Source organism: Mesoplodon bidens, assembly GCF_964165515.1.
Source record: "Mesoplodon bidens genome assembly, chromosome: 9".
NCBI lineage: Eukaryota > Metazoa > Chordata > Mammalia > Artiodactyla > Ziphiidae > Mesoplodon > Mesoplodon bidens.
The window spans coordinates 60,511,689-60,539,282 of NC_138166.1; the positions used below are offsets into that span (position 1 = coordinate 60,511,689).

General features: G+C 37.1%; 1 protein-coding gene across 2 annotated transcripts in view; it reads left to right on the top strand.

Annotated features, from left to right (window-relative positions):
• Positions 1 to 27,594, top strand: part of ZNRF2 (zinc and ring finger 2) — a 98,622-nt gene that overhangs the window by 40,711 nt on the left and 30,317 nt on the right. For both annotated transcript variants that reach the window (XM_081243519.1, XM_081243518.1), the window contains exon 2: positions 13,783 to 13,878. In XM_081243519.1, the coding sequence (XP_081099645.1) occupies positions 13,783 to 13,878 (96 nt within the window). The remainder of the gene's footprint in view (positions 1 to 13,782; positions 13,879 to 27,594) is intronic.

Sequence of the window (27,594 nt, forward strand, 5' to 3'; positions counted from 1 at the left end):
AAGAGTCTACAGCTCATCTTGGCTGTTTTTTAGGTAAACTGGCTTACATTTTCTGAGGAAGTTTTTCAAATCAGATAATCCTATATTTGCCAAGCTCTGAACATGGCCTACTGTCAAATGAGATCTTGGTTTACACTCCAGACCTTTTGCTGTATGTCATATATGGTATGAAACTTTGCTTATGGAAGTTGCTTTATTTACGTTTCTTTTTATTGGCACGTTTAGAATTTTACCTTTAAACCAAATTTCTAAAAAAAAGTGCAAAAAAAAAAGTGCAGTTTATTCCTGCAGACAATGCTTAGGACTATTAAATTGCAGTTAGAATTACCAGTAATTAGAATTTCCTAATCTGCCTTTAGTTGTACCACTGTTGCCTGTGTAGAGCTCAGGTCAACTATGCAATTCATTCATACATGCATTTAGATATTTATCAAGTCTTGACTATAGGTCTACCTGGATGCTGGGGCAGGGTGGTTGTATAGAATACTTAGAAGAATATACAGTTTCTGCCTCACAGGTATTATCAAACTTGGGAGATAAAATCTACACAGAAGAAATGTAGTAGCTGCTGATATATATCAAATGAGTGTTATCAGTAAATGGAATATAGTAGGACAGAGAAGGACATGGTTTTGAATTCTTTTAAAAGGTTTTATTTAGGTAGTAAGACAATCTGGGCTTGAAGGGATGGGAGTAGATTTTTAATACATAAGAGAAAAGGATATGGACTTAGGAGCAAAGGCATAGAGATATGAATGGGTGTATTCTTTTGGAAGAAGAGGATTAAATTGCCTACACCAAGTCTGTATTAGGGTAATAGTGATTATGCAAAATGTCTAGTGTAGGGGAAAATACGGTACGCATGTGTGTGTGTGTGCAGTAATGTAAAAGATGGTCACAAGTCAGGATGCTGTGGTAGAAAGCTTGATAGCTTAGGAATCAGAAGGGCTGAGTTCTGTCACTTGATTTCTTTGCACTTAGACTGCTTTTCTCTTTAAATGAGCAGTTTAGACCAAGCCAGTCTGTAGACTCCTTTAGCTTAATATTCTTCATTTCCGATATTGAAGATAGGAAATGGCAACTACTGTTTTGTATTACTTGGAGAGATTGGTGTAGCAGATTGAGGTCACCTGCTGTAAAAATCTCCAGAATATAGTCCTCTGTCATTGATTCATTCCATTCTCTGCCACTTTCAGTGCACATATACCTAAGGGAGTTATAAGCCTATAGTTTTCTTTAGAAATTATATTAGTCAGTTAAATCACCTAATTGAGATTAGAAGGAATAGAGCTTTGTTTAAGGGAAAGTGTAGATGAATAGTTTTGATTTTGGGTAACGTGGAGTGCCAGCTTTGGGTAGAGAACATTGATAACCACTGGGGGTAATAGAAGGGTGAGCACACCTGGGGAGGGGCAGAATATTTGGATTTTTAATAAAGGTTGAAGTAGAAGAGTACTAAAATCAGGCATCTGTTTTATCTCCACAGCAGCCAGCACAGTTTATCTTCCTGTTCTTTCCCCCTGAATTCTGGTAGTGGTTGAGAGGATAGCTTTTCCAGTATGACCCTTTCTGGCTGGTTTCTTTATTTTGTATTTTTATAACTATCAACTAAGCAAGTGCATTTAGATGACTTGTTTGCAGTTGTAGAGTGATGATTTGATATTTAAATCTCATAATAGGACCTGATTCTTTCATCTTTGGTCTTACCCAACAAATTCTGACTGTGGTAGCAGATTTTTCCTGCTGATTGGTGTACAGTGTCCCTTGGTGACTACAGGGGAATTGGTTCCAGGACCCCCATGGGTACCAAAATCCACCCATGCTCAAGTCCCTTATATAAAAAATGATGTAGTATTTGCATATAACCTATACACAGTTTAAATCATCTCTAGATGACTTGTAATACCTAATACAATACAAATGCTGTGTAAATAGTTGCCAGGGTATGGCAGATTCAAGTTTTATTTTCTGGAATATTTTTTCCTCCTCAGAATTTTGATCCCAGTTGGTTGGATCTGCAGCTACGGAACCTGCTTATACAGAGGGCCTACTATATTTACCAGACTTGGGTGTAGGAGCAATCCTTTATTGCTTGTGGAAGGAGGAAATGTACAAATACTAAGTAAATGTAGTGTTGGGCCACAGGAAATATAAAGAATCTTTTTGCCTTAGTCATCAAAGTGGAAAAGGATAGGTATTCACAGTTACTGGTGCTACTGTTGTTTGTTTTACTATATAAAGTAACTTTGGTATCACAGGTACATCTCACTGAATTGTTACAGGAAGTTTTCCTTCAGTCCAAAGAATCTGGATTTTACCATTAAAGAATGTCATTTTAGAACAGTACTGTTTTAAGAACTTAACGAAGAGTAAGTGAATTGTCTAAAAGTTGAAAAGGGGACAATTTCAATAAATAATAACCACTGTTTATTGAATACCTACTGTTTTAGGCACTTTATATACATTATTGTAATCTTTAATCCTCATCAGATTGCCAGTGTATGTAAGTGATATTATCAATGTTTTATAGGGAAAAAATCAGACCTGGAGGACTTAAGTACTTGCCTTCCCTGGGGTCACATAGTTTGTGTGTAGTAGAAACCACATATCTACGTCTTTACCCAGGTCTTTTGGACTTCAAAGACTGTATTTTCATTAGACTATTAAAGCTAGTAAGGAAGATAGACATACAAGTAAGTAATTAGAGTGCCATGTGCTATATTGCAGTATTGGAAGTATCATCAAAGTACAGAAGAGATACAAAGAGAGGGGATGATTAAATCAGCATTGAGGTGGAGCATTCTGTAGCCTTTAGAGAAAGACTCTTGGAGAAAGGTGACTCCTGTGTGGGGTTTTGATGACAACCTAGAAGTTCTCTAGGGTAGAAGAGAGAGAATAATAACATTAGTGTTTCAATACCTCTGTACTTAGCTTTAAAAAGAACAGGGTGATCTAGCTCATTTCTACTGTTAATTCTCTTCTTGCATCCCAGTCTTTCTTGTTCCTTTTATACACAACAAGATCATGCCATTCTCATCTCAATTTTTGTTAGTTATATCATTTTTACACTGTAGACATTCCTAATATTTATATACGGTAGCAATAATTCCTACCATTCTTTATACCTATTCAATTAAATAAGTAATAATGTGTCTAGTGTAGTACCAGTGTATGTGTGTATGTGTGTGTATATGTACATATAAGTGTGTGTGTGTATGTGTGTGTGTGTGTATATATATATGTAAAACACCACAGCTTGTCCATTCCTGAATTCTTTATTTTGTTTAATCTCTTGATTGGGTCTTTTTTTTTTTTTTCACTTTTATGTGGAATCTTTTTTTTTTGAATTTTATTTTATTTTTTATACAGCAGGTTCTTATTAGTTATCAATTTTATACACATCAGTGTATACATGTCAATCCCAGTCTCCCAGTTCATCCCACCACCACCCTTGGTGTCCATACGTTTGTTCCCTACATCTGTGTCTCTATTTCTGCCTTGCAAACTGGTTCATCTGTACCATTTTTCTAGGTTCCACATATATGTGTTAATATACGATATTTGTTTTTCTCTTTCTGATCTTGTTTGGGTCTTGAGTCTTTGAACTTTTGAGGATATAGATTACTTGAGTCCTAATTTTTTTCCCCTTTTTAAGAGTTCTGAAGACACCCCCATCCCCCCACACATAAAATGTGCCCCAAGTAAAATCTGTATTATTCTGTGGATAATTCTGAGACCAGTATTATTTCTGCCATCCTCACTGTCAATTGTAGACATCTTACATTTTCTGTCTAGATATTCACTAGGATTCTTTCTTTTTACCTTTGGTAATTTTGTTCTGTGCTTTGGATTCAAGTCTCTTCTTGGAGAGAACCAGTTAGCCTTTTGTTTTCCATACATTTCATCTTTTTTCAAATCACTGTCATCTCTGTTTTGTTTTTCGTAAGTCTGCAGTCCATGTCAGTGATGTTATCCTTAGCTATTTCTACTTCCTTCTGATTTCTTCTGTAGTTTTTATTTCTGTTACCAGTATACTGTTATATTTAATTTATTTCCTGAACTATGACAGCTGTTTCTTGAGTTAATTTTCTGAGTTGTCTAATTTATCTGCCTTTTTAATGTTTTTGTTTTCCTTAAGTAGTAGATTCAATGGTTAGGTCCCATAATGAATTCTTTCTTATTATTCATCAAAGAATGGAGCCAATTCTAGTTGGGCTTGTTGTAAGTGAAGGCATTGTGTGTGTGTGGGGGGGAGGGGTCAGAGGAAGTGATCTGGGGCAGCCTACAGCTTCAGCTGAGACATGCTCCTACAGAAACATTTTCACTTCGCTAATATGTTCTATGCTTTTCTTCATTTAAAATAGTTTTAAAAAGTAAACTAATGTAATATATGTCTATATTTTGAAAATATAAAATAGTCTAATAATAAAAATCATCATTCTCTTGCGTCAACCTTCCCCAACTCCGAGTTTTTAATTTCTGGGGACACCTATTTTCAACACTTGTAGGTGTTGGTTATAACATTTACTTCGGTTGGTTATAAATATTACTATTTATATTTACTGAATATTACTATTTATAAATAATATGCCTATTTTCCTGTTTTTAATTTACTTTAGATGCTAACTATTAACTGCCTATTATGGAAGATGAGGATTTACATACCTCACCTGGCTTTATTTTTATCTTTCCACCTTTTGAATGTCTTTTTAAATGACAGTTTGCTTAAATTGATGCTCATTGTTTATGACTATGGATTATATTTCCTTTTGTGTTTGTCTCATAGTTAATAATTGCCTCATCTATTTGCTTACTTAATTTTCTAAGTTCCTATCAGTTTTTCCCAAACTTGCCCAAAGAATTATAAAACTAAGTACAGTACTGTTTTCCACATGATTAAACACATCAAGAAACCTTATCAGTTCACTCCCTACTCCTCCCTGATCCCCTCCTCCCCTGCATTTCCCTCTCCTCCCTTCCCCTCCCTTCCCCTTCTCTGTCCTCCTCTCCTCTGCAGTCTACTCTCCTTACAGTCTGGACTAATAACCTTCCAGACCTGCTGTACAACTATCCAAGGACTTTCCTTCACCTTTCTCCTATGAGAGATCTTGTTTCCTTGATCTTGGTGTCTTTGTCTTGTTTTCCTCTGCTCTGTTTGCTCCCTTGTTTTAGTGGATCACATGTTCTTAGAAGTTTCTCAAGAGTGCACATGGGAAGGAAAGTTTTTGATGCTTTTTTAATCAGGAAAATATGTTTTTATCAATCAAGTGTGAATATGTAATAGTTTGTATATATAGTCTAAGTGAAAGTTTTTGTAGAATTTTGAAGTTACTGCTTCACATCTTCTTTCAAGTGTTGCTGTTGAGAACACTTAATGCCATTCTGATTTTGAAAAACAATTGGACTAGACTCTCCAAAAATATTACTATCATGAAAGACAGAATATAAAAGTCTGGGAAACTGTTTTAGATACTTTACATTGATCTTTTTTCTTTTTGAAAACTTTTAGATTTTGTTCTTTATTCCCTAATGCTCTGTTATTTCCTGGTAATGTACTTTGGTATGGCTGTTTATTTTCAGTTGTTGATGGGTACATTCTTTCAATCTGTATGCTCATGAGCTTCAGTTTGGGAAATTATGTCTTTGATAGTTTCTTCCTCTTTTTTCAATTCTGTTCCTAGCTGATTAGATGTTAGACCGCCTGGATTGATCTTCTGATTTTACTCTCCTGTTTGACTTTTGGTTTTACTTCCTGGGAGATTAAAAAAGATGAGTAATGGATTAGGCTAAGAATTAGGCTCTGGATCCAGAAGGCCTGTTTGAATTCCGCATTGCCAGTTTCTAACTGTGTGATCTTATATAAGTTAATTACCCTTTCTCTTTTTTTATCTGTAAAATAGGGTTAATATTGAATAGCAATGCCTAACTCAAAGGATGTGAGGATAAATAAGTTAATTCATCCAAAGTGCTTAGATAATTTCCTGGTACATAGTAAATGTTAATTGTTATTATCGTTTGGCATCATTATTACCTCAAAGTTAACACTTTAACCATCTATTCGAATTCTTAATTTCTACCAAAAGTTTTATTTTCCAGAGCTTTTGTTTGTTTCTCTGTTCCTAGTTTTATAGCCTCTTGTTCTTATTTCATGGATGTAGTATCATCTTGAATTATTGGGACAGCTGAAGAAATTTGGAAAAAACCTCCGACATATAAGGTGGACACCAAAACAGATATATAGAAACAAAATTAAATAAATAAATAGATAGAAACAAAAATAAATAGAAATCTTTTAATTAGTTATAAGATTTTTGGGGTGTCAGCAGTGTTGAAGTTTTTTTGTTTTCTGCATTGACTGTTTTATCATAGTTTCCCTTTTCTATTAATTTGTTTTGGTGTACATCTTATATGTTGGAGGCTTTTTCTAAATTTCCTCATACTTAGGTTCAAATTATATTTGGCAGTAATATACTTAAGTATCATGTTCTCAGTGTGTCATATCAGGGAGCACAGATAGTCAGCTTGCCCTTTTGTTGGTGATACTAAGTTTAGACATTTGTTTAAGGTAATGTCAGCCAGTTTCTCCATTTTAAAAGTACCTTTTAATCTTTGTTAATTAAGTGATTTAGGGTTGATATTTCAGAATGTGTAATTATCCATTTGTACTTTTGCATTCTTATTAAATTTAAAATATTTAATTTATTATGTCATCCATTTTGATGTTTAGATTGTCCAAATTTGACAGGGAGAAGCCCTTTGAAACTGGCTTCTGTGCCTTTTTGTGTGTCCATATCAGTTTTTGAGCACTTCTTAATCTGGCACAACAAGATATTCAAGGCTCACCTTTTACTCCCTGCCCCAGACTTAGAACCAGCCATTTTTTCAAGGATCCCTGGTTCCTTTTTGTGGGGGGAATGATGTTTAGAACCCAAGATCTGGGGGTGGATCCTTTTTGCTACTGAAGTGTCATTGCTTCTAGGCTCTTCTGGTGGACTGAGCTAAATAAGTTTGTGTGTGTGTGTGTGTGTGTATGTATATATTTTTCTTTGTATCTATTTGATATATAGTTAAGTTCATTTGTTTCCATTTATATTTACTTTTACTAGGGACTTTCCTCATCCTTTTTTATTTTTAATTTTTGACTACATATATTATTAACATTGTTCAAAAGTCAGAAACTTTATTACTTGGCGCAGCCAAATAAATAAATGAATATTTTTTTAAAAACTTTATAAAAAGGTGGACTCAGGAGTACCTTCTTTAAGTTTTTCTTTCACTACATTCTCATTTACCACCTGTAGGTAACATGTATGTAAACCTTTTTTTTTATAGTTTAAAATTTTTTTATTTATTTAATTTTATTTATTTATTGTTTTTGGCTGTGTTGGATCTTTGTTGCCGCGCACAGGCTTTTCTCTGACTGTGGCGAGCGAGGGCTACTCTTCATTGCGGTGCGAGGGCTTCTCGTGGTGGCTTCTCTTGCTGCAGAGCATGGTTTTAGGCGCATGGGCTCAGTAGTTGTGGCTCGCGGGCTCTAGAGCGCAGGCTCAGTAGTTGTGGCACACGGGCTTAGGTGCTTTGTGGCATGTGGGATCTTCCCGGACCAGGGCTTGAACCCGTGTCCCCTGCATTGGCAGGCAGATTCCCAACCACTGTGCCACCAGGGAAGCCCCTGTAAACCTTAATTAGAAATTTATCCTTCCTTGTTTTTCTTTTTGCAGGTATACACATACACATGTATTCTTAGTTAATCTTCTTTCTTGCACAGTAGCTAGCATAACATATGCCTGCTTTTTCACATTGTTTTTTCCACTTAATATAGCCTGGGTATCTCTTCATAGCAGTTTATAGAGACCGTTCTCATTTCTTTTTTATAGTTGTGTAGTAACTCCGTTGCATAGATGCATAATTGTTTATTCACTGAATCTCTTATGTGTTTCCAATATTATGCTATTTCAAAGAGTGCCACAGTAAATTACTCTGTGTGTGTGTGTGTGTGTGTGTGTGTGTATGTATGTATGTATGTTTTAATTAAAACATAAATGTATTATGTCTTGAGGTTCTGTGAGTAAGGTAGGACCAGTAGATGGGCTTCCCACTTGGGATCTCCCAGGCAGTTGCAGGTGGAAGTCGGGATTGGAGTCATCTGAAAGTCAGAGTAACTCAACATTCAAGGTAGCTCACTCAGTATGCCTGAACTTAATGATATTGGTTGTTAGCTCAGAGTTCAGCTTGGGCTGTCAGCTGGAATGCCTACCCATGACCTCTCTGTGTGCCTGGGACTTCCCAGAGCATGCCAGCTGGGTTTGAGAGGGAATGTCCCCAAAGTGAGCATCCCAAAAGGCCCAAATGGGAGCTGCAAGCCATCTTAAGATTTATCTCAGAAATTCCAGAATATCAGTCATGCATTCCATTGATCAAGTTATTAAGGCTGGCCCAGATTCAAGGGGAGGAGAATTAGACTCCTTAATGTGAGGAACAGGATGCATGAAATTGACAGCAGCTATCTCTGGATAGCTTTTTGTGGGGGGAATGATATTTAGAACCCAAAATCTGGGGGTGGATCCTTTTTGCAACTGAAATGTCATTGTTTCTAGGCTCTTTTAGTGGACTGAGCTAAATAAGTTTGTGTGTGTGTGTGTGTATTTCTATATAGGTAGGTTGCTAGTGCGCTTTCTAGCAACCATAACTCACATCCCTTCCATGTGTAAAGCGTACTCACTTTGTTCCTAAGACCCAGACAGTCTCATTCCATTAAGGGATCAATTTGAGGTCCAGGATCTTATTATCTAAGTCAAGTCCAGATATGGCTGAAGCTTCTTAGGTGCAGTTCCTCCAGTACAGCACCTTGTAAACAGTTTCTCTTGACCTGAAGACCTTTACAGAGATCTTTATTTCTCCATACGGCTTTGAGTTATTATCTAGTAACCTTTTATTTCACCTTGTAGGACTCCATTGAACTATCTTGTAGGGCAGGGCTAGTGGTAACAAACTCCCTCAGCTTTTGTTTATCTGGGAATTTCAGAATTTCTCCCTCACTTTTGAAGAAGTTTTGCTGGATATAAGTTTCTTAATTGACAGTTTTTTCCTTTGAGCACTTTAAATATATCCGCCAACTGCCTTCTGGAGTCCAAAGTGTATCATGAGAAATCTGCTTGTAATCTTATTGAGGATCCCTTGTATGCAATGACTCACTTCTCTCTTGCTGTTTTCAATATTATCTGTTTGTCTTTTGAAAGTTTGATTATAATGTTTCCTGATGTGGCCTCATCTTACATGGAGCTTCTCAGATGTTTATATTCATGTGTTTCATCAAATTTGGGAAGTTTTCAGCTATTATTCAAGTATTTTCTCTACTCTGTTCTCTATTCTCCTTCTGACACTCCCAAATGCATATTTTGGTTTGCTTGTTGGTGTCCCACAGGTCTTTCTTAGACTCTGTTAACTTTTTTCAAACTTTTTTCTTTCTGTTCCTCAGATATGATAACTTCTGTTGTCCTATCTTAACGTTCACTGATTCTTTCTTCGCCTTGTTCAAATCTGCCTTTGAATCCCTCTAGTGAGTTTTTCATTTCAGTTGTTATACTTTTCAGCTCTAGAATTTCTTCTTCGTTTCTATTTAAGTTTTCTATCTGTTGATATTTTGTTCATATGTCATTTTCTTGAGTTTCTCCACACCTTTCTTTAGTTCTTTGAGCATCTATCTCTAAGACAGGCATTTTAAAGTCATTTTCTAGTATATCTGCCATCAGTTCTTTTTCATTGACAGTTTCTGCTGATTTTTTTTCTTTGAATGGGCCATACTTTCTTGTTCATTTGTATGCCTTATTTTTTGTTTTTTTTCCTGAAAACTGGACATTTAAATCTAATAATGTGGTAACTCTGGAAATCAGATTTTGCCCCTTCCCTGGGGTCTGCTGTTTTTTATTATTGTTTTTTGGGGTGTTGTAGGCTGTCTCTGTGCTGAGGATCATCAGCCTGAGGTATAAACTTCTCAGGTCTTTTCGGACTCTTTTCTGAATCTGCATAGTCACTTTCTAATTTTCCTCATATAACCAATTGTTTTGAAATGTGCTAGTCTTTAATGTCTGGCTCTCCAAAGGGGAAAAAGAGAAAAACGAAGAGGGGCAGAGAGGCACAATCCCTTTAAATCCCCTTGAAGTCTCTTCAGCTAGAGGGGAAGGGGCTTACAACAATAGAGGGAGGTCCAACAACAGTGACTGCCTTTTTCTTTGTACCTCCTGGATCAGAAGCAGCAATCAGAGTGCAGATTCCCAGTATTTGGAGCACAGGGTCCTTTTTGCCTGCCCTCCTATAATCTGTGTGCAAGGTGCTCCAGGAACAAGTGCACCACTGCCTGCCATGTGGCTGGGATGGGGGGAAGGATAACTGCCTCTGTGCTAAGAGCTGAAATGAACCGCAATGTATTGTCCAAGTCTTCTTTCCCTTGGAAGTTGCAAGCCTTCAACAGATTCCAGACTTCCAAAATAGTTCCTTCAAACAAATTCCGCCCATGCAATTTTTGTCTAGGTGGGGAGGTAGATTCCCTCAGTGCTTCCTACTTTGCCATCTTCCCATATCCTCTATCTGTGCATGTGTTTTCTGGTATTGTTGGGGGCATACCTTCAAGGAGACATCCTAGAAGTGGGATTGCAGGATCAGAAGGTAAATACACATGTAATCTAGTTAGATGTTGTGAAATTACCCTCTGTAGAGGTTGTACAATTTTGCACTCCTACTAGTAACATATGAAAGTACCTGTTTCTCCACAGCCTCACCAACCATGTGTTGTCAAACTTTTGAGTTCTTGCCAATCTGGGATGAGTAATGATATCTTAATGTAGAGATAAAGTAAAGCCCAAGGAGAGAAAACAGTATGTACAAAGAACCACCTGGATTTTTAGTTAAAACAGAGTGAATTAAACACATGTGTTTCTTTCCTCCCTCCTTAACACACTAAAATGAGAGTAAAGAAATAAACAGAAGAACTTGAGAGGAAAGTGCTTCTTTCATTATGACACTGTGCAGTTTTTCATGTGTTTAAGGGTTAGTTGCATATCTTTCTTTTTGGTGAGATGTCTGTTTAAAACTTTTGCCCATTTTTCTAAGAGGTGTTTGGTTTTCCTCATTCTTTAAGAGTTCTTTGTATATTAAGGATATTGTCCTTTTGTGATAAGAGTTGTAAATATTTTCATTAGTCTTTTGAATTTGTTTCTGCTGTGTTTTCATGTGCAAATTTCTTTCTTTTATTGCATTATGTTTATGAGAGAAGCCCTGAAAAGCTATTTGGAAGCTTTATATGTAAGACTAAGACTTGTGAACAGACAAGGATCTCTTGCTGTTTCATTCTGTGGAACTTTTGATTTAAGAGAAGACTCTACCAATGTCTTGGTAGAGATAGAGAAAAGGAGATTGTTGGGAAGGGCCCTTTTCCATACATAGATATTTATTTATTCCCTTGTTTTTTTCCCTTCCCCTTACTGTGTCTGGTGTCCTCAAGCCAATCTATTTTGGGTCTTTTTTTTTTTTTTTTTTTTTCCCTGTAGTAGACCTTCATTCTCCTGCTCTATTTGGGCAAGTGTAGTTACTTGGCTATTTATCATGCATTGGAGACTTGGGGATCTTTTTTATTAAGTCTTTCAGTCAGTCTAGATTTTAACCTCATGCCTCACCATTGTTTTGGGAAGTTATTGGAGGTATAGATTCCTGAGTCCTTCGAGAATTATGTAGTGAGAATTGGCTTCTGCAGACACTTAAGATGTCTGTTTTCTCAGTCCCGTTAATTCCTTCATCTGTTCTCATCTGCTGCTGTCTCCTTTCAAGTTCTTTATCTTGTTATACTTATTCTCACTTTCAGTAGATTTTAGGTGTAAGGAGAAAGAAACACATCAATTCATTGTATTTAATTAGAAATGCAGTGGTTCTTTATACATACAGTTTCTCTCCTTAGGCTCTACTTTGTGGGCAGTTGGATGGCTCTCAATGGTTCATGGTATTGCACTTTTGTTTGATAATTTAGAGTTTATGTGCCAGTACTCAGATGATTTTGATCAGCAGTTGGAAAATTGGTTACTTTTTTTTTTTAAGTCCTGTGTAACTTCAAGGGAAGAAAGTTTTTACAATTTTAAGCAAAAGATTATTATTGGTCCTGGAAATAGGAATGCTGCTTGAGACTCTTTGTCTTCTCCCCATTTGATCCATATTTTGCAGTATTGCTATAGTCTGTGTTTGGGGATTATAGCTATTTTGTAGTTTAATTTTAGATTAATCCCCTTTGCTTTTTCTTCTTTTTCATTTTGGTGGTTTTGAAGAAGTGGGAAGTAAACATACTTTTGTTCCTTTCTTTTAAAAATGTATTTAATACAGTGTGAAAATCAGGGCTCAAAAACATGTATTTCATTTAAGAAGTCGAATAACTGGATTAAATACCCATGCCAAAACCTTTTCGTATTCAGTAAAGCTTTGCACGAGGTATGACTCTAGTCTGACATGTTGGGTTGCAGTGAGTTTCATGTCACAACAAAGGGAGGAGAGTGTCTGTAAGAACACACATGTGCTAGAAGTAGAGCTACTAGAATCTGAGGCAGCTTTAGGGACTGGTTTTTTTTTCACCACCCTTCTAATTAGTTGTTGTCTTTCACAGCACTTTGCTCCTCTCTGCACATCTGCTCTAAGATCTCCATGTGAACCATTTTCCTGTGCTTACTGATAGTTTCTGTTCCCTTATAAATTCAGCCTACAGAATAGACACCCCACCCCAGTCTCTCTTACCTTTACCTATATGTGACCTTTCTGCTTCAGCTGTCTACAGCTGACCAGTATACCTCCTGCTGTTTCTTAAGTCGTATTTCCAATAAAAACAAATTGGCCCAGACCATCTTTTTGTGCCACCTTGGTTTGTTGTTCCTAACCAAACCATAAATGGGCTTTCTTGGATCAGTTCACTTCTCAAGCAGGTTGGGGATGTTGGAGAAGGGAGCAGTAGGTCAGCAGGGAAGCAGCAAGGAACCATGGATGGACAGTTACCCTTGGTAAGTGAGGGAGCAGGATAGAGCTGAATGCATAACATCTCCTCCTTCAGTCTACCAGTTTATTTTTAATAGAGTACTTCAGGTAAATACTTAGTGAGTACAGATTGAATATTATAGGAAACTAGCTAATATTTGTGTCAAAATTGACGAGAAATCTGCTGTTTGGTGCTATTTTCTGTTTGCATTGTGACTTTAGTAGCATGGTATGGCCATAAGACCCCTATACTAGGAGTCAGGATAGATTCTAGACCTGATTTTGCTGTTCTGTGAAAGGCTTCACTTTCTTCATTAGATAAATTTTTAAAAGGTCAGTGGAGTAGAATAGTTTCTAAGGTACTACCTAGCTATAAAACCTTGCGACTCAAATTGTACTATAAACTGGGAAAGGTACCTTCCGCAAGGATGGTCAGAATACACAACTATTATAATGAAATCATAAGTTCAGATTAATGTAAAAAATTAGAAACCAGAATGATTGGACCCATACATTAGAAAAGGGTGCGAGAGTTTTGTAGTGAACTAAATTCTCCTCATTTAAACTTGTTGTATTTGAAATCGGATGCTGTTTATAAACTGATTTAAGTCAGATATTATAGTCACAAACTGTTTTCCCAACTTAAGTTGCACATAGGTAGTGTATTAGTGTAAGTGTAATACTGAAGTTTGAAATTCTTCTTCTTCCCTGCTTTTTTAAAAAGCATAGTTGGATATTCAAAATAGTGAAGTAACATGGATTTCTTTTACTTTTTAGGATTTAAGTGTCCTGTATGCTCAAAATTTGTACCCTCAGATGAAATGGATTTGCATCTTGTGATGTGTTTAACAAAGCCAAGAATAACCTATAATGGTAAGTCCGGTGCTTTAAAATAATACTTTAAATTAGAATTATCTTAGATTTTATGAATTTCATGTTTCAGGTAAAAGTTTAAGGCCAGGAAGGACTATCTATGAGCACTGAGCTAACTGGTATCCTAATTAGGTCTGGTGCTTTGGCTGTGCCATTCTGACCTGACCACAATCTCCAGATACTCAAAACCGTAGGAGAGATTTTCAGTGTAGTCCTGGTACATTTTGAAATAGACTTGAAAAAAAAAAAGGAATAGTTCATTCGTGACTTTAGATGAATAGAATGAAATAAAGGAAAAATGAGAGCTTTTTTCAGAATTTTATAGATAGACAAACTTCAAAATCCGTGGAGAAATTTTAGATTTTTCAAATGTAAAATTTGGTTTGAAATAGAATGAGTAAGAAGAGTACCAGTAAACAATGAAGCCAATTGAAAGATCGACTTCTTGATCAGCAAATGTTTTTTCAGTACCTGTCAGGTATGAGGTATATAGTGTTAGGAACTTGGAATATAGCAGTGAATAAAACAGATGGATCCTACAGCCTAGGATCAACCAAAGGTTAATCAATGTAGTAACAGTTAGTCAATAATCTGAGATTTCTCCTCAGATTACAGAAATCTTGTTGGGGTAAAATTTAACACTGAAGTGAACACGTTATTTTGAGTAGCTTTTTTGCAAAATGAGTTAGGAATCTCTGTCTTGATAAGGTAGTGCTTCAGCCACACTATTATAGTAATAATTGAGCACTTTTTCCCATTTTCCAGTGTATAAGTAGCTTTTAGCATTTCATTTGAATAGTAAATGTACCTGTTGATTATTATATATAAACCTTTCTGCATTAGGAAATTGAATTGGCTACTTTTCATAATCTAACTGAGATTTAGTTACTTAAGAAATAAAAGACATTTTTATTCAGGTTCAAAATTTGAGGTAAAATTGATTGGGCTTGTTTCTTATACTTACTCTATTATCTTATCATTACCCTCCATAATTATTATGTTTATTACAAGTGTTTTTAAAATAAATATCCTTAAATCTTAAGACTCTGGCCTTGAATTTTAAAAGCCAAGTGTATTTCCTTTTACCATATAATATATTTGCATATAATCTTAGTATTCTGTTTATTTACTTTTTGTGTAGTATATTTGGATATAGTCTTTTTATGTGTTGATATTTGGCAGTTTTTAATTTCCTGATTTAACTGTGCTCAAGTCATTAAAGTTTTCTACTAGATCACTTGTGTGGTGGCTTAAAAAGCAATATGTAACCTTCTGCTTGGGGCTATTGTGATCCAAGAATTCAGGTTTTAAATATTTGACAGTATTCCAATTTAGAAGTTAGTAAACTTAATGCAAAAAGTAAATAAAGTTGCAGCCATTTTTAGGAATGGCTTCCTACTTTAAGGTAGTTAGACCTGAAATTTTTAAATTTGTTACCTATAGATTAACGTCTATAAACATTCACAACAAGAGGCAAAAACGACTTCTTTATAAACATATATGATTCTTGAATTTTTTAAATGTGGACAGTGGCCAACTGTGAGTTAAAAGAAGGAGGAGCTGTGATTGATGGGTTTAGGTTAGATAGAGGTGGCAGATTGGTAATGTACTTTCCCATCACAGGCTAGGAGAATTCTAAGGTTTTGAAGGCAGAGCCCTGTAGGGGAGGAAAAAATAATCCCTTTACCTTTCTGAGTTCTTGGCTGAGACCCCTGTAATAAAAGACAGATTAACAAGAGGAAAACAAATACAAATTTATTAACAAGTATACCTCCTGGTGTACATAGGAGGTACCCAGGGGAAAAATGAGCTGATCTCCAAGGTGGTTTATAGAGTGTGGGCTTAAATAGCATCTTCAGCTAAAGACAAAGAAGAAAGTGAGGGTGAGGAGGCCAGTTGTGGGGGGTCACCAGGAAAATCATGACAAACAAGAGGTCTGTTACACGGATATAGGTTAGTGCCTGCTCCACTGAGAAGATTCTCTTGGAGTAAACTTTGTGATTTAGAGCAGCCCTCCTTCTCTTCCTGGTAGTGAGAAGGAAGACACCTTTGCAAATGGAGAGTTCTTCTGTTCAATATTATGTAACAACCTAAATGGGAAAAAAATAGACACATGTATATGTATAACTGAAACTGTCACAACATGGTTAATCAACTATGCTCCAATATAAAATAGTTTTATTTATTTATTTATTTATTTATTTTTTGTGGTACACGGGCCTCTCACTGTTTTGGCTTCTCCCGTTGCGGAGCACAGGCTCCGGACTCTCAGGCTCAACGGCCATGGCTCACGGGCCCAGCCGCTCCGCGGCATGTGGGATCTTCCTGGCCCGGGGCACGAACCCGCGTCCCCTGCATCGGCAGGTGGATTCTCAACCACTGCGCCACCAGGGAAGCCCCAAAATAGTTTTTTTTTTTAATGTAAATTTCCCTTACTAAAGGGAAGTAAACATACTATTTCTGCTATTTCTCAGTCATTTAAAAAATAATCCTTATGCCAAAGAAGCATATTTTAGGGTAGCATATTCTGCTACCCTTCAGTCACCAAAATCTGATCTATCAAGGATATGAGCCTGTGTGAGAACCAGCCCCTTTAACACCTAAGCAATAATCTAGGATTATTATGAAGTTTAGAACAAGGTGAGTTGGAGAATCCTGAAATGGAATCTTTTTAGTCAGCTGGACTCCTCACAGCTTCATATTTTAATTCCTAAAAGTTGATTTCATAGAGCGAGATGCATTAGAGAGATTGGGTCTCTAAATAGTGTTAAATACTCAAACAAGAATTTTATTCAGTGTAGTGCTTATTAACTAAAACCTTTTGCAGCCTTTCCTAAAGTAGCTAGATCTATAATTTTTAAATTTATTTGTTAAATGTATGTTAATTGAACTGTCTACAGACATTAACAGTTAGCAAGGAGAATAGTTGGGCTTATTTTTCAGGCTGGGTATTATTTATAGTCAAACTCCTGAATAGGATGAATTCCAGAAATTTGAATATAACTTGGTGATTCGGAGTTTCGAATTCATATTCACAGAGATGATATTCTGAATGTTGGTTTGATTTACCAGGCTAGCCCACAGAAGCTTTCTTATTGTTTTTTAATCTGTAATATATTCAAATACCCAAGTCCTGGCAACTGAAGAAGAAAATTGACTCGCCAGGTGAAAGCTCTCAGGATTTAGGCAACTGGCTCAGCAGAAGTTCAGGTAGGAGGCCCAAAGCAATCATGGCAGGGAATGATTCAGAGTGATGTGAGTGGTTATGTATTTGCAGGTGGTATTTTTGGCAGAATGGAAAAAAAGTTCAGAATGACACAATGAGTGTTCGTAGATATATAGCCCTTAAGTCAGAGACTGCCTGCTTCATATACTTTCCCCTCTTTCATGGGCTTCATTGTTTAGTTCATGGACCTAGTAATTTGACGTATGGTCTTATGAACGTAATATAAATGTTGCAAGCAGAGTCTCTATTTCTACATCTTCTAAAGTATTTCAGAACAAACAAACGTGAAATAAATATTGCTAGCAAATTTTTACTCTTGATTTTCTTGCTCTTTAAGCTTTACTGGATCTTAGCATGTTTTGCATCATATAAAGTTCAGTTTTCATTTTAGACTTCTGTGATTGAACTCTGTATTTAAGAAATCTTTGTGTTGTTTTATTTGTAGTTAGTACTCTGTGTGTGCATGTGCACCAGAAGGAGGTGTAACTTGAAATAAGTTTGTCTTCTGAGAGTTAATTATAAACCTATATAGTGAATCAAAAGAGAGCTTTTCACAATCGTCAGAAAGAAGACTGACTTTATGGACAGAGTAAGATGAATATTACTCTTTTACAGTAATCATTTTTGAAGAAAGATTGAGTCAGTTTCTTTTTTAATAAATTTATTTATTTTTGGCTGCGTTGGGTCTTCATTGCTGCGCGCGGCTTTCTCTAGTTGCGGTGAGCGTGGGCTACTCTTCGTGGCGGTGTGCGGGCTTGCAGTGGCTTCTCTTGTTGCGGAGCACGGGCTCTAGGTGTGCAGGCTTCAGTAGTTGTGGCACGCGGGCTCTAGAGTGCAGGCTCAGTAGTTGTGGCGCACGGGCTTAGTTGCTCTGCTGCATGTGGGATCTTCCCAGAGCAGGGCTCAAATCCGTGTCCCCTGCATTGGCAGGCAGATTCTTAACCACTGCGCCACCGGGGAAGCCCCAATTTCTTTTTTTTTTTAACTTTTATTTTATATTGGAGTATAGTTGATTAACAATGTTGTGTTAGTTTCAGGTATACAGCAAAGTGATTCAGTTATACATATACATGTATCTGTTGTTCAGATTCTTTTCCCATTTAGGTTATTACAGAATATTGAGCAGAGTTCCTTGTGCTATACAGTAGGTCCTTGTTGGTTATCTGCTTTAAATACAGCTGTGTGTACATGTCAATCCCAAAGATTGAGTCAATTTCGAAGCGAACTTGTGCTGTAATAAAAGTGAGGGAAAAGGATCTCATCTTCTGTGCTGTCGGTGGGAGAGTGTATCGTATCTGCTTACTTGGATGTTGAAGAAAAGTTGCAGCAGACAGTCAGTGCTTGATTCCAATGTGCACATGCAGTCTTCTAATGACCTGGCTTTCCTCCGTGTAGCATGTTTGCAAGAAAGTACGTATTTTCTCCCTCTGTAATTACTGTCTGGCTTTCCAGGCAGTTGTGGGTCTCATCTTAAGTTATAAACTTGCTTTCTTCCTTACATACTACATTTTCTTGGTTTTAAGACCTCCCCCCCACCCCCACCCACGCCGTCGGCACTCCAACACACACATTTTAATCTTTCTGAATTCAGGAGGCTTTCTGAAATTGGCATGTCTCTTATAATTAAGGTTAAAAAATATATTTGTCGGGCTTCCCTGGTGGCGCAGTGGTTGAGAGTCCGCCTGCCGATGCAGGGGACACGGGTTCGTGGCCCTGTCCGGGAAGATCCCACATGCCGCAGAGCGGCTGGGCCCATGAGCTATGGCCGCTGAGCCTGCACGTCCGGAGCCTGTGCTCTGCAACGGGAGAGGCCACGACAGTGAGAAGCCCGCGTACCGCAAAAAAAAAAAAAAAAAAAAAAAAAAAAAAAATATATATATATATATATATATATATATATTTGTCAATTATGGAGCAGAATTTTAAATAAGGAGGTAGTTATCATTGCCTGAGTTTGTGTGACCTTTGCCTTCTGTGGAAGGTATCTACTGTCTGATCTGATGACTCTGTTCATCTATTTGCATTAATTTTTGTGGTTGAGTTTTCTTTTCATTTTTCTTTTTTTATAAATTTTATTTTATTATTTTTTAAAATTTTTGGCTGCGTTGGGTCTTCGTTGCTGCGTGCGGGCTTTTCTCTGTGGCGAGTGGGGGCTACTCTTCAGTGCTGTGCGTGGGCTTCCCATTGCGGTGGCTTCTCTTGTGGAACACGGGCTCTAGGCACGTGGGCTTCAGTAGCTGTGGAGCGCGGGCTCAGTAGTTGTGGCCCACGGGCTCCAGAGCGCAGGCTCAGTAGTTGTGACTCACGGGCCTAGTTGCTCTGCGGCTTGTGGGATCCTCCCGGACCAGGGATCGAACCCGTGTCCCCTGCATTGGCAGGCAGATTCCCAACCACTGCGCCACCAGGGAAGCCCTGTGGTAGAGTTTTAACCACAAAATGTGGATTCCTTAATAGTGGTTTTATTTATTTTTTTAAATAAATTTATTTATTTATTTATTTATGGTTGTGTTGGGTCTTCGTTGCTGTACGCGGGCTTTCTCTAGTTGTGGCAAGTGGGGTCGTTGCGGACTTCTCATTGCAGTGACTTCTCTTGTTTCAGAACACAGGCTCTAGGCATGTGGGCTTCAGTAGTTGTGGCTCGTGGGCTCAGTAGTTGTGGCTCACGGGCTCTAGAGCACAGGCTCAGTAGTTATAGCACACGGGCTTAGTTGCTCTGTGGCATGTGGGATCTAACTGGACCACGGCTTGAACCCCCGTGTCCCCTGCATTGGCAGGCAGATTCCTAACTACTGAGCCACCAGGGAAGCCCAAAATGCTTGTTTTTAAATCATTAAAAAATGAATAGGAAGTAAGTAAAACACAAGATATATTGTGAATAAGATGAGAATTGAACTCTTTAGACATTAGTCACTGAAATTAAAATCTCAACTGATAGGTTAAGCAGAAGATTAGACAGAGCTGCAAGGAGAATTAGTAAAGTATAAGATGGATCTGAGGAAATTACACAGAGTGTAATAGCGAGGTACATGGCATGGAGCCTGTAACAAAAGATCTGCCATACATACAGTAATCTCCTAAAAAGAGATGGAATTGACTTCTGGTTTCCAGTTCCACATGTAAGAAGTCTGGAAGTAGCCACTCAGTCCTAAAAACAAGTAAAAAGCCAAACAGACTGAAAAATCAACAACTCTTCTTAGATCCATAAGAGATGGGAAGACACAGGGCAAACCACCGCCCCCCCGCAGATTGTGGAGATAGGCAAATACAGAGAGTCACGGGTTTCAGCTTACTGCAGCAGACTCAGTGGGAACCAGTGTCAGGGTAAGGAAAACCTGGACTGTAAATGTTGAATTGCTGGGGGCTCAGCGTGGACAAATCTGAGAGTTTAAAAACTCCAGGGAGATCCCCACAATATTTTAAGATTTACCACTAGGAGCTGAACCAGGTTCCCATGGTAAATGTCAGAGAAAAATACCCTTCTCCTTCTGGCAGGGGGGAGGGAAAATGAACTATCTTGAAATATGCCAGAGGACTCTTAACAAGGTTTGCCTCAAGGGAAACTAGTTAACCAGAGCCTAACTGACCTGGGAGAAGGGTAATACTCAACTCGGGCCCACTCTAGCCATCCTGTTCTACCTAATGCGGGAGAAGAAATCCTGAGAAACACTGTTTGTTTGTTTGGGTTTTTTGTTCTCTTAAACTTTTATTGGAGTATAGTTGATTTATAATGTGTTAGTTTCAGGTGTACAGCAAAGTGAATCAGTTATACATATAGCCACTCTTTTTTTTTATTCTTTTCCCATACACATCATTACAGAGTATTGAGTAGAGTCCCCTGTGCTACACAGTAGTTCCTTGTTAGTTACCTATTTTATATATAGTAGTGTGTATATGTCAGTCCCAATCTCCCGATTTATCCCCTTACTCCCTGGTAGCCATAAGTTTGTATTCTACATCTACTACTCTACTTCTGTTTTGTAAGTAAGTTCATTTGTACCCATTTTTTAGATTTTACATATAAGCGATATCATATGATATTTGTCTTTCTCTGTCTGACGTCACTCAGTATGACAATCTCTAGGTCCATCCGTGTTGCAGCAAATGGCATTATTTTGGTCTTTATGGCTGAGTAATATTCCATTGTATATATGTACCACATCTTATTTGTTCATTCCTCTGTTCTTGAACATTTAGGTTGCTTCCATGTCCTGGCTATTGTAAATAGTGCTGCAGTGGACATTGGGGTGCATGCATGTATCTTTTCGTATTATGATCTTCTCTGGGTATATGCTGAGGAGTGGGATTACTGGGTCACATGGTAGTTCTGTTTCTAGTTTTTTAAGGAACCTCCATACTGTTCTCTATAGTGGCTGTACCAGTTTACATTCCCACCAACAGTGTAAGAGGGGTCCCTTTTCTCCACACCCTCTTCAGCATTTATTGTTTGTAGATTTTTTTGTTGATGGCCATTCTGACTGATGTGAGGTGATACCTCATTGCAGTTTTGATTTGCATTTCCCTAATAATTAGTAATGTTGAGCATCTGTTCATGTGCTTTTTGTCCATCTGTATGTCTTCTTTGGAGAGATGTCTACTTAGGTCTTCTGCCCATTTTTTGATTGGGTTGTTTGTTTTTTTAAATATTGAGCTGCATGAGCTGTTTATATATTTTGGAGGTTAATCCTTTGTCCGTTGATTCGTTTGCAAATATTTTCTCCCATTCTGAGGGTTGTCTTTTCATCGTGTTTATGGTTTCCTTTGCTGTGCAAAAGCTTTGAACTTTCATTAGGTCCCATTTGTTTATTTTTGTTTTTATTTCCATTACTCTAGGAGGTGGGTTAAAAAAGATCTTGCTGTGATTTATGTCAAAGAGTTTCCTTCCTGTGTTTTCCTCTAAGAGTTTTATAGTGTCCGGTCTTACATTTAGGTCTTGAATTCATTTTGAGTTTATTTTTGTGTATGGTGTTAGGGAATGTTCTGATTTCATTCTTTTACATGTAGCTCTCCAGTTTTCCCAGCACCACTTATTGAAGAGACTGTCTTCTCCACTGTATATCCTTGCCTCCTGTGTCATAGATGAGCTGACCATAGGTGCGTGGGTTTATCTCTGGGCTTTCTGTCCTGTTCCATTGATCTATATTTCTGTTTTCATGCCAGTACCACATTGTCTTGATTACTTGTAGGTTTGTAGTATAGTCTGAAGTCAGGGAGTCTGATTCCTCCAGCTCTGTTTTTCTCCCTCAAGACTGCTTTGGCTATTCAGGGTCTTCTGTGTCTCCATACAAATTTTAAGATTTTTTGTTCTAGTTCTATAAAAATTGCCATTGGTAATTTGATAGGGATTGCACTGAATCTGTAGATTGCTTTAGGTACTATAGGCCTTCTCACAATATTGCTTCTTCCAATCCAAGAACATGGTATACCTCTCCATCTGTTTGTGTCATCTTTGATTTCTTTCATGAATGTCTTATAGTTTTCTGAGTACAGGTCTTTTACCTCCTTAGGTAGATTTATTCCTACGTATTTTATTCTTTTTGTTGCAGTGGTGAATGAGATTGTTTCCTTAATTTCTCTTTCTGATCTTTCATTGCTGGTGTATAGGAATGCAAGAGATTTGTGTGCATTAATTTTGTATCCTGCACCTTTACCAAATTCATTGATTAGCTCTAGTAGTTTTCTGGTGGCATCTTTAGGATTCTCTATGTATAGATGTATAGTATCATGTCATCTGCAAACAGTGACAGTTACACTTTTTCTTTTCCAATTTGTATATTCCTTTTATTTCTTTTTCTTCTCTGATTGCTGTGGCTAGGACTTCCAAAACTGTGTTGACTAAGAGTGGCGAGAGTGGACATCCTTGTCTTCTTCCTGATCTTAGAGGAAATGGTTTCAGTTTTTCACCATTGAGAATGATGTTTGCTGTGGTTCTGTCATACATGGCCTTTATTATGTTGAGGTAGGCTCCTGTGTGCCCACTTTCTGGAGAGTTTTTATCATAAATGGGTGTTGAATTTTGTCAGAAGCTTTTTCTGCATCTATTGAGATGATCATGTGATTTTCATTCTTCAGTTTGTTAATATGGTGTATCACATTGATTGATTTGCGTATATTGAAGAATCCTTGCCTTCCTGGGATAAATCCCACTTGATCATGGTGTATGATCCTTTTAATGTGTTACTGGATTCTGTTTGCTAGTAGTTTGTTGAGGATTTTTGCTTCTATGTTCATCAGTGATATTGGTCTGTAATTTTCTTTTTTTGTCACATCTTTGGTTTTGGTATCAGGGTGATGGTGGCCTCGTAGAGTGAGTTTGGGTGTGTTTCTTCCTCTGCAATTTTTTGGAACAGTTTGAGAAGGATGGGTGTTAGCTCTTCTCTAAATGTTTCATAGAATTCACCTGTGAAGCCATCTGGTCCTTTTGTTTGTTGGAAGATTTTTAATCACAGTTTCAATTTCATTACTTGTGATTGGTCTGTTCATATTTTCTGTTTCTTCCTGGTTCATTCTTGGAAGGTTGTACCTTTCTAAGAATTTGTTCATTTCTTCCAGGTTGTCCATTTTATTGGTATAGAGTTGCTTGTAGTAGTCTCTTAGGATGCTTTGTATTTCTGCAGTGTCCATTGTAATGTCTTCTTTTTCATTTCTAATTTTATTGTTTTGAGCCTTCTCCTTTTTCTTGATGAGTCTGGCTAATCATTTATCAATTTTGTTTATCTTCTCAAAGAACCAGCTTTTAGTTTTATTGATCTTTGCTATTGTTTTCTTTGTTTCTATTTCATTTATTTCTGCTCTGATCTTTATGATTTCTTTCCTTCTACTAACTTTGGGTTTTGTTTGTTCTTCTTTCTCTGGTTCCTTTAGGTGTAAGGTTAGGTTGTTTATTTGAGAGTTTTCTTGTTTCTTGAGGTAGGATTGTATTGCTATAAACATCCCTCTTAGAACTGCTTTTGTTGCATCCCATAGGTTTTGGATCACTGTGTTTTTGTTGTCATTTGTCTCTAGGTATTTTTTGATTTCCTCTTTGAGTTCTTCAGTGATCTCTTGGTTATTTAGTAACATTTTGTTTAGCCTGCGTATGTTTGTGTTTTTTACATTTTTTCCCCTGTAATTGATTTCTAAATCTTGTAGCGTTGTGTGGTAAGAAAAGGTGCTTGATATGATTTCAATTTTCTTAAATTTACTGAGGCTTGATTTGTGACTCAAGGTGTGATCTGTCCTGGAGAATGTTCCATGAGCACTTGAGAAGAAAGTGTAATCTGTTTTTGGATGGAATGTCCTATAAATATCAATTAAATCTATCTTGTCTATTGTGTCATTTAAAGCTTGTGTTTCCTTAATAATTTTCTGCCTGGATGATCTGTCCATTGGTGTAAGTGGGGTGTTAAAGTGCCCCCCCATTATTGTGTTACTGTCCATTTCCTCTTTTATAGCTGTTAGCATTTGCCTTATGTATTGAGGTGCTCCTATGTCGGGTGCATTTATTTTTATAATTGTTACATCTTCTTCTTGGATTGATCCCTTGATTGTTATGTAGTGTCCTTCTGTGTCTCTTGTAGCATTCTTTAAAGTCTGTTCTATCTGATAATTGCTACTACAGTTTTCTTTTGATTTCCATTTGCATAGAATACCTTCTTCCATCCCGTCACTTTCAGTCTGTATGTGTCCCTAGGTCTGAAGTGGGTGTCTTGTAGACAGCATATGCATGGGCCTTGTTTTTGTATCCATTTAGTGAGCCTGTGTCTTTTGGTTGGATCATTTAATCTATTCACATTAAGGTAATTATTGATATGTATGTTCCTATTACCGTTTTCTTAATTGTTTTGGGTTTGTTTCTGTAGGTCCTTTTCTTCTCTTGTGTTTCCCACTTAGAGAAGTTCCTTTAGCATTTGTTGTAGAGCTGGTTTGGTGGTGCTGAATTCTCTTAGCTTTTGCTGGTGTTTAAAGCTTTTGATTTCTCTGTGGAATCTGAATGAGATCCTTGCTGGGTTAGAGTAATCTTGGTTGTAGTTTCTTCCCTTTCATCACTTTAAATATATCATGCCACTCCCTTCTGGCTTGTACAGTTTCTGCTGAGAAATCAGCTGTTAACCTTATGGGAGTTCCCTTGTTAGTTATTTGTCATTTTTCCCTTGTTGCTTTTAATAATTTTTCTTTGTCTTTAATTTTTGTCAATTTGATTACCATGTGTCTCAGCGTTTTTCTCCTTGGGTTTATCCTGCCTAGGACTCTGCGCTTCCTGGACTTGGGTGGCTATTTCCTTTCCCATGTTAGGGAAGTTTTCGACTATTATCTCTTCAGATATTTTCTCAGGTTGTTTCTCTCTGTCTTCTCCTTCTGGAACCCCTATAATGTGAATGTTGGTGCATTTAATGTTGTCCCAGAGGTCTCTTAGGCTGTCTTCATTTCTTTTCATTCTTTTTTCTTTATTCTGTTCCGCGGCAGTGAATTCCACCATTCTGCCTTCCAGGGCACTTATCCGTTCTTCTGCCTCAGTTATTCTGCTATTGATTCCTTCTAGTGTATTTTTCATTTCAGTTATTGTATTGTTCATCTCTGTTTGTTTTTTCTTTGATTCTTCTAAGTCTTTGTTAAACATTTCTTGCGTCTTCTTGATCTTTGCCTCCATTCTTTTTCCGAGGTGCTGGATTATCTTTACTATCATTATTCTGAATTCTTTTCTTGGAAGGTTGCCTGTCTCCACTTCATTTAGTTGTTTTTCTGGGATTTTATCTTGTTCCATCGTCTGATACATAGTCCTCTGCCTTTTCATTTTGTCTGTCTTTCTGTGAATGTGGTTTTTGTTTGACAGGCTGCAGGATTGTAGTTCCATTTCATAAATCTTTATGTCTTGCCTTTTGTTTTCTTCTTATCATATTACTTTGATAATTTTTTAAAATGATTCCAACATTCAAGGCAAGTTTTCCTGATCATAAGAAATCAGAAGTAACAACACAGAGACATTGAAAAGACTTTTGGAGTGCAAGGAAACCCAGTAAACCTTTAGAGCTGTCCACAGTGGGAAATGATTTTTTCCTCTGGTTCCAGTTCTTACTTTGGTTGGGATGTGGTATTGGCAGACTCTCATCTTAAAGAAATTCTAATGCAAATTAATAAAATGCATTTCCAAATTTATCTCATTTTTAAGTTTCTTCTATATTAGAGCAAACATAGGACTCAGCTCAAGTCTATCAACAGTTTTGTCCCTTTGTAAAATATTTTTTATGTATGTACATAGTAAAAGGTAAACTAGTCTATTTAGATATTTATTCTAGACCTTCAAAGGATTAATAAGATTTGGAGAGAAATGCAGGGTGAGCTGAGAAATAACAACTAGGTGGGCATAGTTTAGGGGAGCAGAGCATGATAAAAGGGAATTGTAGGTGAGAAGATAAATTGAGGGCAGTGTTTAAAAAATTGTTTGGAATTTGGAAGATTAATCTTGCGTTCATGTGCAGAAATGTTTGTAAGGAATGTAATTTCTTTAAAGACCAGTTTGGAGAGTGGTGTGGTATTTTATGTAGGAAGTGGTTAGATGATGTATTAGGAGGAGAAAGAGATGAAGAAAGAATGAACTGGGTTTAGTGAGTGCTGGAAATGGGGAGGGAGGTGTCACAGGTGACTTGAGGATGGCAGTGGAGGACTCAATTTCAGGTAAAGAGATTGTAAAGAGAGTACCTAGCTGCTCTAAACTTTGTGCCAGGGATGTTGGTCTTTGCAAAATGTGAAAATTGTGAAATGTGATTTTTTTCAAAGGATTTTTCCAAAATGAGTAAGGGTTAGGGTTAGAGTCACTGAGTATTTTGTTGCTTTCAAGAAAGATTTTACAGAGGACTATTGAAGAAATGGCTTGTGAATATTTTTTCAATGACCATTTATTACTTGTATAACTTTTTTTTTTTAATGGTTTTTCTCTCTCCTTTAAGTCATCTTGGCTCTGATAATTCACAACACTGCCCTGCATTTGCCTCAGAGATGGCCTTGAGAAATATCTTCCCAGCTACCGAGTGGTTTGGTTTCAGGGAAGGCAGTATTAACAGAGTGGCTTTGCCTTTTTGGTGAATTGTATTTAACTCTTAACATTTTAACAGTGTATTAAGGTAATAGAACAATAAACATAATAAAAACATTCTAGGTAGTTTCACTCCTTTGCTATCTAAATATTTATAATATTTATGATTTTTTCCATTTTTTGCTGGACTGATTTTGGGATCTCTAGGTTTCTTGACCTCTAAATACCTCCTAGATTATTGTTACTTAGGATTTCTTTTATCTTGCTCCCTTTAAACTATATTTCTTGGTATTCAGTTCTTAGACCTTTCCTTATAATGCTTTTTGGTATGAGAGACCTTTCTGTAGCTGAAAAATCTTTGACACCCAGTACCCAAATCTTGGTTTCTAAATACCATTCTCCTGTAAAAAGAAAACAGGGCTTCTTGGAGAAATGGCTGCTTCGAGGGCTGGAGCCGAGAAAATAAAAGCCTGGAGATCTT